The sequence below is a fragment of the Mus caroli genome, unplaced genomic scaffold, assembly GCF_978045245.1.
Source record: "Mus caroli unplaced genomic scaffold, Mus_caroli_1 scaffold_20, whole genome shotgun sequence".
Classification (NCBI taxonomy): Eukaryota; Metazoa; Chordata; class Mammalia; order Rodentia; family Muridae; genus Mus; species Mus caroli.
Window position 1 is genome coordinate 47,365,218 of NW_028227275.1, and position 11,863 is coordinate 47,377,080.

The 11,863-nt window shown below is 36.3% G+C and overlaps 1 protein-coding gene across 2 annotated transcripts; it reads left to right on the top strand.

Annotated features, from left to right (window-relative positions):
* LOC110285879 (olfactory receptor 9I1-like) lies at window positions 1-9,185 on the top strand. 2 transcript variants are annotated; one of them, XM_085833995.1, is made up of 2 exons: window positions 1-894; window positions 9,129-9,185. In XM_085833995.1, the coding sequence occupies exons 1-2, from the start codon at window positions 1-3 to the stop codon at window positions 9,183-9,185; spliced, it is 951 nt and encodes a 316-aa protein (XP_085690121.1). The 2 variants fall into 2 exon arrangements, with proteins under 2 accessions (XP_085690121.1, XP_021008005.1); XM_021152346.2 differs by lacking the exon at window positions 9,129-9,185 and having other exon boundaries at window positions 1-945.
* The last annotated feature ends 2,678 nt before the right edge of the window (window positions 9,186-11,863 follow it).

An 11,863-nucleotide genomic window follows, 5' to 3' on the forward strand; every position in this document is an offset into this window, starting at 1 on the left:
ATGGACAATAACAACCTCACAACAGTAACAGAATTCATTCTTGTGGGCTTTACTGACCATCCAGAGTGGGAGGTTCCTCTTTTCCTGGTATTTCTCTGCTTCTATCTGGTCACCATCCTAGGGAACTTGGGCATGGTCATTCTTATCCAGATGGATGTCCAGCTTCAGACCCCAATGTATTTCTTCCTGAGTCATCTCTCTGTAATGGATGCCTGCTACACCAGTGTCATCACCCCTCAGATCCTGGCCATGCTGGCCACAGGTAAAACAGTCATCTCCTATAATCATTGTGCTGCCCAGTTCTTCTTTTTCACCTTCTGTGCAAGTACAGAATGTTTCCTGTTGGCAGTGATGTCCTATGATCGCTATGTTGCTATTAGCAATCCTCTGCTCTACACTGTGGCCATGAGTCCTAAAAAATGCTGGAGTTTGGTACTGGTGGCCTATGTATGTGGGTTATCTGGGTCCATTCAAAGAACCACATGTACCTTCTCTCTCTCCTTCTGTGAAGATAATAAGATCAACTTTTTCTTTTGTGACCTTCCACCCCTCCTGAAGCTGGCCTGCAGTGATACAACAAATGCTGAGATTATAATTGTTTTGTTTGGGAACTTTGTCATCTTGGTGAATGCTTTAGTCATACTCACTTCCTACCTGCTTATCATCAAGACAGTCATGAGGATAAAGTCTTCAGGTGGCAGAGGTAAAACCTTCTCCACATGTGTCTCCCACCTCACTGCTGTGGCTCTTTTTTTTGGGACCCTCACCTTCATGTATATAAGAAGTGGTTCAGGGAAATCGCCAGAGGAAGATAAAGTAGTATCTGTCTTCTATACTGTGATCATCCCTATGTTGAACCCTCTGATCTACAGCTTGAGAAATAAAGATGTGAAAGCAGCCTTCAGAAAGCTCACTAGCAGGCTACAGGTGTCACAGAGTGTATAAAACTGAGTGAGATGACCTCTTTATTATCAGTTTTGCATTCATATTCAAATAGATACCAGTAATATATTTATGAGTTATCCATGAACAGAATGAATGCTTCCAGGAAAGAAGAAAAGTTATCATAAATTTTGTATTCAGCAACTGAAGTACATTTTTTTTCTGTCTTTGGCTTCTAGAGCTCTCTAATACCATCACTTAGAGGAGGTTTAAGGGATCTTCTAATTTCTGGCACAATTTCCATCTTGTCTTTGTTGCTACATATATTACTCTACTTCATGTGTCAAATATTACATTTTAGGACTTCTGTGAATTGAGTTAATTTGAATCTTTTGTTTCTTTTTTCATATATAAAGGAAATAATGTCTTCTTCCTTTATTGTTGTATTGTCTTTCTTAATGCTGAGGCCTGATTAAAAGACTTTCCAAACTGTCTTTATAACTCACTGATTTCTGTTTTCTTTATTCATATGTTGATATCTTTGTAATGAACATGGGCACCTTACCTGTGAGAATGTGTCTTCAATGGCCAATTCTGGCTTCAGAAGGCAGTGGATTGCCACTCCTCATTACCATATCTCTTACTTCATGGAAAACTCTCATTCTAGTATGCTCTTTTAGGGTTAGAAGTGTGAGAGAGTACAAACACAGCCAGTCTTTGTAGTAGACTTGAAGACCTGTTAATATATCAACTCCTGCACACGTCTGTAAAATTTCATAGGATATTCTTTGTTCTCTTCATTTTCATGTCAAAAGTCAGATGACATTTCAACAATTGTATTTAAAATGATTGTTTTTGTCGAACATAGAGTTCTATTTTCATTTCAAGAACTTCAAAGGAAGTTGCCACATATGAAATTTCCACTTAGTAATCAAGGATACATTTCCTTCAGACTCCAAGTACTCAAAATATGCAGTAGCAGATAGTTCATGGAGTGATTTGAATATAAATCCTACTTTGCCTCTAACTCAGTGTGAGAATTTGGGTAAATATTTTATTTTCTCAGGAGCAAAATAAATACAGCAATTCTCAATTCTCAATTCAAATATAGTATAATTGAGTATGATTGTAAGAAATTTCTTAGCACAAATCAAGTGCTAACATAGATTTATCCCTTCCTTTGTGTTACTTAAGATTCTAATATCGCAATATCTTGCTAGTGTATGCAATGGTGTCAGCGTTTGGAGGCTAATTATGAGATGGATTCCTGGATATGGCGGTCTCTAGATGGTCCATCCTTTTGTCTCAGCTCCAAACTTTGTCTCTGTAACTCCTTCCATGGGTGTTTTGTTCCCAATTCTAAGAAGGGGCAGAGTGTCCACACTTTGGTCTTCGTTCTTCTTGAGTTCCATGTGTTTTGCAAATTGTATCTTATATCTTGGGTATCCTAAGTATCTGGGCTAATATCCACTTATCAGTGAGAACATATCATTTGAGTTCTTTTGTGATTGGGTTACCTCACTCAGGATGATGCCCTCCAGGTCCAACAATTTGTCTAGGAATTTCATAAATTCATTCCTTTTAATAGCTGAGTAGTACTCCTGATATAGCTGTCTCTTGTGAGACTATGCCGGGGCTTAACAAACACAGAAGTGGATGCTCACAGTCAGCTATTGGATGGATCACAGGGCCCCCAATGGAGGAGCTAGAGAAAGTACCCAAGGAGCTAAAGGGAACTGCAACCCTATAGGTGGAACAACAATATGAAATAACCAGTACCCCGGAGCTCTTGTCTCTAGCTGCATATGTATCAAAAGATGGCCTAGTCAGCCATCACTGGAAAGAGAGGTCCATTGGTCATGCAAACTTTATATGCCCCAGTACAGGGGAATGCCAGGGCCAAAAAGTGGGAGTGGGTGAGTAGGGGGGTGGGGTGGGGAGGGTATGGGGGACTTTTGGGATAGCATTGGAAATGTAAATGAGGAAAATACCTAATAAAATATTTTAAAAAATGATTCTAATATCGCCGGGCACTGGTGGCCTATGTCTTTAATCCCATCACTCGGGAGGCAGAGGCAGGCAGATCTCTGAGTTCGAGGCAAGCCTGGTCTACAGAGTGAGTTCTAGGACAGCCAGGGATACACAGAGAAACCCTGTCTAGAAAAAACAACAAAACAAAACAAAACAAAACAAAAAATATTCTAATATCAACCCTATATTCTTGATACAATTCTATGGATATTGACAAGTTCAGTGTTGACAACCCAGTGACGGTATAAAGCAGTGGCCAGAGGGAGAAGAATCAATCATTTCTACTCACCAAGAAATGAAACAAACTTTCATGTTTATTTGGGAAAATATATTTATTACACAGCACATAATCAATGGTAACTGAAGAAAGACTTCTTTAAATTTTCTTTTGCTTTAGTTTTTATTTCATGTGTTTGACTGCCTATTTCTCTGCATCTGGCTATGCATGGGTATGTGCAGTACCACGTGGAGGCCAGAAGAGGGCCTGGGATTACAGATGGTTGTGAGTTGCCTTCAGGTACTGGAAACTAAACCTTAGTCCTCTGTAGGATCAGACATCTGTTAAATGCAGATCCATCGCTCCATCTCCAAAGATGTCTTCTTTGCTGAGCATATTGCTTTGTGGATACAAAACTCTTATACCAAACTGTCACTTAGAGACATGAGATCTTTTCTCTTCATTTAGAAATAACCATTGAATTAAAATAGATGACTAACAAGCTTTCTGTTAATTGATTCTGTGTTAAGCACTTGGGTCATGTAGAGCTAATAAACATTGCAATGTTTTGTGAATGCAGAAACAAGGAGAATCAAACATGGAAAACAGTTGATCCAAGCATAGAATATATAAATGACTAGTAGAATTAAAAGGAAAGTTAATTTACATAATAATCAGGACTTTCACATTTAAAACTTCAATTTGATGACTGGCTTCATAAAAATTAAAAGGATTATGTCCTTATATTAGCAGAAGTGTTTCTATTGGTGGGTATAATTTTGTTTAATGACTATATGAATAGTTTGAACTATGAACACTGAACACTGAACTGAACATATGAACACTGAAACCACACAATGAGCAATATAGCTAAACCGATGGCCCGAATATACACTTAAAAAAACTCTTGGTTGAAGACATTAAGATATGGATAAATTTTTTCATAGAATGTTGCTGTAGAAACTCATCACCCAGAACATTTTTCTTCCATGTTCATTCTTCCACTTCTGAATGTTCATGCTTTGGCTTGAAAAAGATGTCATTTCAGACTATAAAGTGACCTTGATGGTGAAAGCAATACATAGATGGCAATAAAGCAGAAAAAGATAACCATTTGGGGTATCTGCATTTCTCTAAATGTAGGTACTTAGAGATTATATACTTCTTTTTTCCTACTGCTCTAATTTTACCCTATAGATTTTGATATGTTGTATTTTCAGTCAATCCTAGGATATTTTCTAAGTTTCAATTTTTGCTTCTTCAGCAACTCTTTCATCATCTAATAGTAAGATGTTTAATCTTCATAAGCTTCTTTATACTCTATGAAATTTTATGCTACTGATTTATAGCTTGATTACACCATTGTGATTATTACACAGAATACAAGTAAATATTTCACTATTTTCCTCTATTTTTCAGACAGTCTTTAGGATGTAATAGGTCATCTACTTAGACAAACTCCATGGTCCACTGAGAGGAATCTGAATTCTGTAGTGTCTTAATGAAGTGGCATTAAATGTCTATTAAGATCATTTAGCATACTCTATCATTTCATTAAGATATTTCTGTATAGTTTTTTTTTTTCTGTGTTGACATGTCAACTGGTTTAGGTAGAATTTTGAAGGCAACTACTACTATTATGACTTTATAGCAAGTAGTATTTGTGTTATGTGGGGTATACACACATTTAGTGTGCATGTATTTAAACATAAAATGTCTTCTTCATGGGTTATTCTCTTAATTGGTCTGAAGTGATTTCTCGTATTTCTTCTGAATTTCTGTTTGAAGTCATTTTGCCAGATAGTCAAGTCACAACTATTGCTTGTTGCCTAAATCCATTCCCATAGTCCATTTTTTCCATCATTTAACCCTAAAGGCAATGAACAGGTGGTTGCTGCTTTTTGATACAGTCTGGTAGTTTGTATCTTCTGACTGGGGAATTAAGAAAATTAATGTTCAGAGTTATTGTAGGAAGACGTATATTATTTCTGTCATTTTGTTGATTCTGTAGAGTTCTGTGTTTTCTTATTTCTTCACTATAGATATTATTCCAGTGTGGTTTCTTCTTTCATATAGCCTCATGGATTTTTGTTTTTTATTTCTTCTTTTCAACTCAGAGGTTTCCCTCAAATGTCATGAACACCTAGCTTAGTGGTAATGAACACATTTAGCTCATTTTTATCATGGACTTTTTTCTGTTTTCTTCTTATTTAATGATAATGTTGCTTTGCTAGGTGTAGTAGGTTTTATTGGCAGTTGTCTTTCAGAACTTGAGATATATCATTCTAATCTTTGGCATTTAAAATTTGAGAAATTTATAAGCAGACCTTTATATATAACGTGGTATTTCTCATTTACCATTTAAAATATACTTCCTTTTGCTGTCTATTTAGTAGTTCAATTATTATATGATGGGTAATCTCTATTATTTTGTGGTCTTATTTGTTTGATGTTCTCAATGCTTCTTTTATTTAGATTGTATAATTATCTTTAATTTTGTACAAATTTTCTTCATTTTTGGAATGTGTTAAAATATTTTCTATGCCATTAGAATGAAATTCTCCAGTTTTTCTTTTTTATTGGATAATTTATGTATTTACATTTCAAATATTATCCCATTTCCGGTTTCCCCTCTGGAACCCCCTATCCATTATTGCTCCCCCTGCTTCTATGAGGGTGCTTTTCCACTCACCCAACCTCTACACTAGGTAGTCAAGCTTTTATAGGACCAAGGACCTCTTCTCCCATCGATGCCTGACAAAGCCATCTTATGCTACATATGTGGCTGAATCCATGGATCTTCCATGTATGCACTTTGGTTGGTGGTTTGCTCCCTGGAAGCTCTAGGTGGTCTGGTTGGTTGATATTACTGCTCTTTATATGTGGTTGTAAACCCCTTCTACTCCTTCAGTCCTTTCTACATCTCTTTATTGGGGACCCTGTGCTCAGTCCAATGGTTGGCTATGAGCATCCACCTCTGTATTTGTTAGGCTCTGGTAGAAACCCTCAGGAGACAGCTATAACAGGTACCTGTCAGCAAGCACTTCTTGTCATCTGCAATAGTGTCTGGGTATGGTGTTTATATATGGAATGGTATAAAATCAGGGACTAGACAAGGCAGTACGCTCTCTCCCTACCTATTCAATATATTCCTCAAAGTTCTAGCCAGAGCAATTAGACAACAAAAGGAGGTTAAAGGAATATAAATTGAAAAGGAAGAAGACAAAATATCACTATTTTCAGATGATATGATAGTACTCTTAAATGACCCCAAAATCCCAACAAAGAACTCCTAAACCTGATAAACAACTTCAGCAAAGTGACTGGCTATAAAATTAACTTAATCAAATCAGTAGCCTTCCTATACTCAAAGAATAAACAGGCTGAGAAAGAAATTATGGAAATGAAACCCTTCACAATAGTCACAAAGAATATAAAATACCTTGGTGTGTCTCTAACCAAGCAAGTGAAACATCTGTGTGACAATAACTTCAAGTCTCTGAAGAGATAAATCAAAGAAGATCCTAGAAGATAGAAAGATCACCTGTGCTTATGGATTGGCATGGTTAATATAGTAAAAATGGCCATCTTGCTGAAATCAATCTACAGATTCAATGAAATGCCCATCAAAATTCCAACTCAACTCTTCATAGAGTTAGAAAGAGCAAAATCATTTAGAACAACAAAAAAACCCAGGATAGGGAAAACTATTCTCAACAATAAGAGAAAGTCTAGGTGAATCACCATCAAGCTGTATTATAGAACAATCATGGTAAAGCTGTATGGTATTTGTACAGAGGCATGAAGGTAGATCAGTGGAATAGAATTGAAGACCCAGAAATGAACCCACACACCTATGGTCACTTGAACTTTGACAAAGGAGCCAATGCCATCTAGTGGGAATATTTGTTGAGGTCCGTGACAACTTGCAAGGAGATGGCTCTTTCCTTCCATGATGTGGATTGTGGAGATTGAACTCAGGTAGGTAATGCTCTGTAGCATTCTCCTTAACCCTTTAAGCCATCTTGTTGCCCCTTAATTTTTATTAATATTGTCCCACTGTCACCATCAGATTGTTTTCATTCTTTTATTTTGTATTTCAGCTCATATTTTCTGATTTTCTCCCCACATTCTATTGGTATGTCTTTCCACATTCCCTATTCTTTGACTTAATCTGATTTATATTTCAAATATTTCAGTTGAATATTTATTGAATTTCTATTTCAGGTCTTCCACCAACTTCATCATTTTATTTAACTGTTTTCATCATTTTGGGACTTGTTAGTTCTCTTTCTTAGTATATCTGAGTGTACACTGAATTATTGGTTTGGAATTTCATTTACTTCTTACCTATTCAAATTCATTATTGTGGGATTAACAATTGTTGGAAGAATTAGTATAATCTTTCTTATATTACTGGATTGGGGTTTCTAGATCTGAGATTATTTTATTGCTTACTCTATAAAAGAAGCTGTATTCTTTCTGTGAAATAATTTCAGTATTCGAGTGGACTAGAATGTCACAGAGTTGAGGTACATAGTTTACAGGTTATATTATTGGTCCGGGGCACAGGACACTTTGTAGAGGGTTGCTATTACTTCCAGAATAAATTATTAACTGTGAAAGAAATCACAACTTCTGGATATGTATACTATGCATAAGTCATGCTTGCAAATTAACAATATCGGTCTTTTAAACTTCAATAACGTTTGGAGTGAATTCAAGACATCCTGACCCTGTGCGGAGTAGTGTAAATCTCAGTCCCTTCCTTGGTACTCCCTCTGGCTTGGCTTCATGCAGTGTAGAGCAGGGATAAATGAGATCTTTGGTGTTCAACAGATTTGGGGGTTTGTGATATTAGCACATGCATGAGAAGACACTGTAAGACATTGCCTCATAGTTGCTTTTAACTCAGCTGGTATCCCCATTGGCTTCATCTGCTGACTTGCTGAGTTGATGTATGTATACAATTATTATTATTATTATTTTAGTTTTTGTATTTAGTCTTTAATCATTTTTGCAGGCCAGACTCTATTCCCCTCCAGATCCACAGTCTGACTGTTCCACATTCATATTTCTTCCCATCCACCCCCATCGCAAAAGGGAAGTCACCACACCCTACCACCACCCTACCAGACATCTTCATTTCCTAGAGCCTCAAGTCTCTTGAGGTTTAGGTGCATCTTCTCTGACTGAGTTCAGACTCAGAAGTCCTCTGCTGTATATGTGTGGGGGGCCTCATATTAACTGGTGTATACTGCCTGGTTGGTGGCACAGTGCCTGAGAGATCTCTGGGGTCCTGGTTAGTTGAGACTGCTGGTTTTCCTATAGGGGTCACCCTTCTTCTCAGCTTCTTCCAGCTTTTTCCTAATTCAGTTACAGTGCCCAGCAGCTTCTGTCCATTGGTTGGGTGTAAATATCCACATCTGACTCTTTCAGCTGCTTGTTTGGTTTTCCAGAGTTATGATGGGCCCCTGTTTGTAAGCATACCATAGCATCAGTAATAGTGTCAGACTGTGAGGCCTCCCCTTGAGCTTGATCCCAATTTGGGCCTGTCACTGGACCTCCTTTCCCTCAGGCTCTTCTCTATTTTTGTCTCTGCAGGTCTTTCAGACAGGAACAATTCTGGGTCAGAGTTTTTAGCAGTGGAATGGCAATCACATCCCTCCACTTGACACCCTGTTTTTCTACTGGAAGTGTACTCTCTCTTATCTTAAAACTTCCATTAAAATACCATGAAAAGAAGACATTGGCTGAATTCAAGTGCCAGGAAATGTTAAATTTAGATCACTGTGTGGAAGGGATGAACAGACAGATTCCATCATCATAAACCATATATGTGTGATTCAAGTGATATTGTGGGAATAGATGTTGCCTTGGTTCATTCTAAACCTGAGGCAAATCCCTAGAGGAAGACAAGGTAGTATCTGTCTTCTGCACTGTGATCATTCCCATGTTGAACCCTCTTATCTATACCCTGAGAAACAAGGATGTGAAGGCTGCCTTCAGAAAGGTTACTGGTAGATTCCAGGTGTCTCAAACTTTACAAAATTAATTGAAAGGATAAGTCATGTTTTTTAAACTACTGATATTTACTAGTGAGTATGCTGTTACCTTGAACAGAGGAAACAAGTAAGTGTTGAAGAGTGTGAAGCACAAAGTGATGAAATTTGTACTCAACAATTCCATTTTCTTTTTTCTCATTTCCAATCTGTTACTTGGCACTGGTGACTACTGATACTCTACATCATCATTTACAGAATCAGATTTTGAGTTGGCTCACTTGAATTGAATTAGACTCCCCATCTTTCTTGCTTCAATTTTAATCAAAATTACAAATTATTTCTATAAATGATTATATCATTCAGTTACTTTGAATTGTGATACATGAGTTTTCACTTCCCTTTAGATATGTCAGTGCCATTAGCATGCTGTATGATGATTCTGTCCAACCCTCTGTTTTGTTAAGACAGTCATTTTGCTCTGGCAAGACTGACAAAATTTCAAATTTCCTTGATGTTCATTAACTCACTATATTGTTCCTTCTGTCATGCTATACTAATAGTTTCAAGATGAGCAAAGTCACCTTATCTATTCTTAGTCCTCCATAAGGGCTAAGTGTAGTATAGTTCTTGAAAGACACTGTATATTGCTGTTCCTCCTCACACTTTTGTCCACATTGAAGTGACTTCTCACTAAGCAACCTGTGTCATGCATAGCAAAGTAAATAAGACAGATATGGATAGCTTAAGCATACTTTATGCCTGTGTCAAAGAGTTACTTAAAGGGGGAGTGTGGGAGGAATAGGTCAGCATATCTTGACTGGCAGATGGCAAGGGCCTAAGACAACATGAAGCTTCAATGCCATTTACAAGCACAGCACATCTACCATTTGTGCTACTGTTTGTGTTCTGGGACCAGACTTATGAACTCAAATCCAGACATGTTTCTACCATGAGACAGACTATTAAGGAGACACTTCTCTTTGCATAGCTTTTCTTATCTCCTTAAAATAATAGATTGTGAGCTATTTACCTTACAGTATTGTTGCATGGATTATATGAGCTAATGCACTTAATTCAACAATCTACCTACCAGTTGTCTTCTTACTGATGTCGATCTCAGAAAATTGAATGTGTGTATACATGGACACATATGCATGTAAACATTTTAAAATATTTAAATATTTAAATGTCTCTTTTGAAATTGGTTATTTAATTTAACATAGTGATATCTAATTCCATCAATTTCTATTTTTAAATTTGATCTCATAGAAAATGTTCTTAAAGAAAGTTATCTAAATATCTTTTAGTTTCGTACATCCTAATTTAATCAACACTTTTTGAGGTTTCCATGGTACTATATTTTTATTAATTCTTTGAAAAATTTTTTATATGTTACAATCTTATTCACCTTTCCTCCACTCTAGACTTAGGTTCATTGGATCTTTTACATGTTGACTTGTTTTTTATTGTAAAGTCAAAAAAGTCAAAATAATTTTTAAAAATATTATTTTATGTCCATGGGTGTTTTGTTTGCAAGTATGTGTATGTACTATATTTGTGTTCGGCACCTCTTGAGGTCAGAAGAGAGAGTGAAATCACTTGAACTGGAGTTATAGATGGTTGTTAGCCACTATATGGGTACTGGGAACTTAATATGTTTCCTGTAGAGGTGCAACTAGTACCCTTGATAGAAGAACCATCTCTGCAACCCCTATTCTTATGACTAATGCACCTCTGTTGGGAGAAATTATGTGCCACAGTATACATGTAGAAGTAAGGAAATACCTGTACAAAAATTTTCTTTTTATCCACCTATATGTGGGTTCTGGAAATTGACCTGGGTTACTAGGATTACATGTCAAACACAAAGAAGCATCTTATTGACCTCAATGTGTCTATTTATGAGATATATTTTGTATGCAATGTTTTAGAATTCTGTAGAATTTTGTATGTAATATATTGTAGAATTCAGTGTATCTAAGTAGATAGGTGAAGTTCATTGAATTTATTAAACTCTTCTGAATAGGACTTCAATCCCCTCAACAACTGATTTTAACTAGAGATTGTGGCATTGATGAGTGTACTCAATACTGCTTATGAAGTAGAGTCTTAAGGACTCAGCTATGGGGACAGTCTTTTATTGAGGGACAGTTGGTATCATATTATAATTCCTTAGGGAACCATCTGGAAGGATGTGATTTCTACAGATAACATCTCAAGACTTCTCAGCAATTACTAATGAGGATAAAGTCTCAATGAGATCTAAAGGAACCAAATCCAGAGGTGAATCAAATAATATTATAATCATATAGAAAATCATAATAATTTATAATAATCAAATATAAAATAATAGTAAAATCAGGAGGCACTATATTTTTATTATGTTAATTACTGTTTTGCTATTTGGCATTTGAATAATTTCTGAGCCTCTTTTAATATTGTCTAAGGAGTATCCTCCCCAGGAATACTTGTTCTGTCAGCTATTAATGAGTGGAAGTTCTATGATCAAATAGTTCTGGCAAATGGTGGGTTAATGTTGCTGTGGGTTCTAATTATATGACTTTATAATGCAGTAATAGTGTATGCTTTTCTATGAAAGAATAAGTGAAATGAAGTTGCCTCTAAATGTATTGGAATAGTACACACATTTTCCTGAAATATCTATCTGAGATAATTAAGAACATGCCAGACATTTCTGTCAGTGCTTCTGAAGTTTTTCTTCCTAATC

Excerpts from the sequence above, each read along its gene's own strand:
- LOC110285879 (XM_085833995.1), top strand. The coding sequence starts at position 1 with ATGGACAATAACAACCTCACAACAGTAACAGAATTCATTCTTGTGGGC. Across the intron at positions 895-9,128 it reads TGAGAAATAAAGATGTGAAA|GCTGCCTTCAGAAAGGTTAC; the intron begins GCAGCCTTCAGA and ends AAGGATGTGAAG.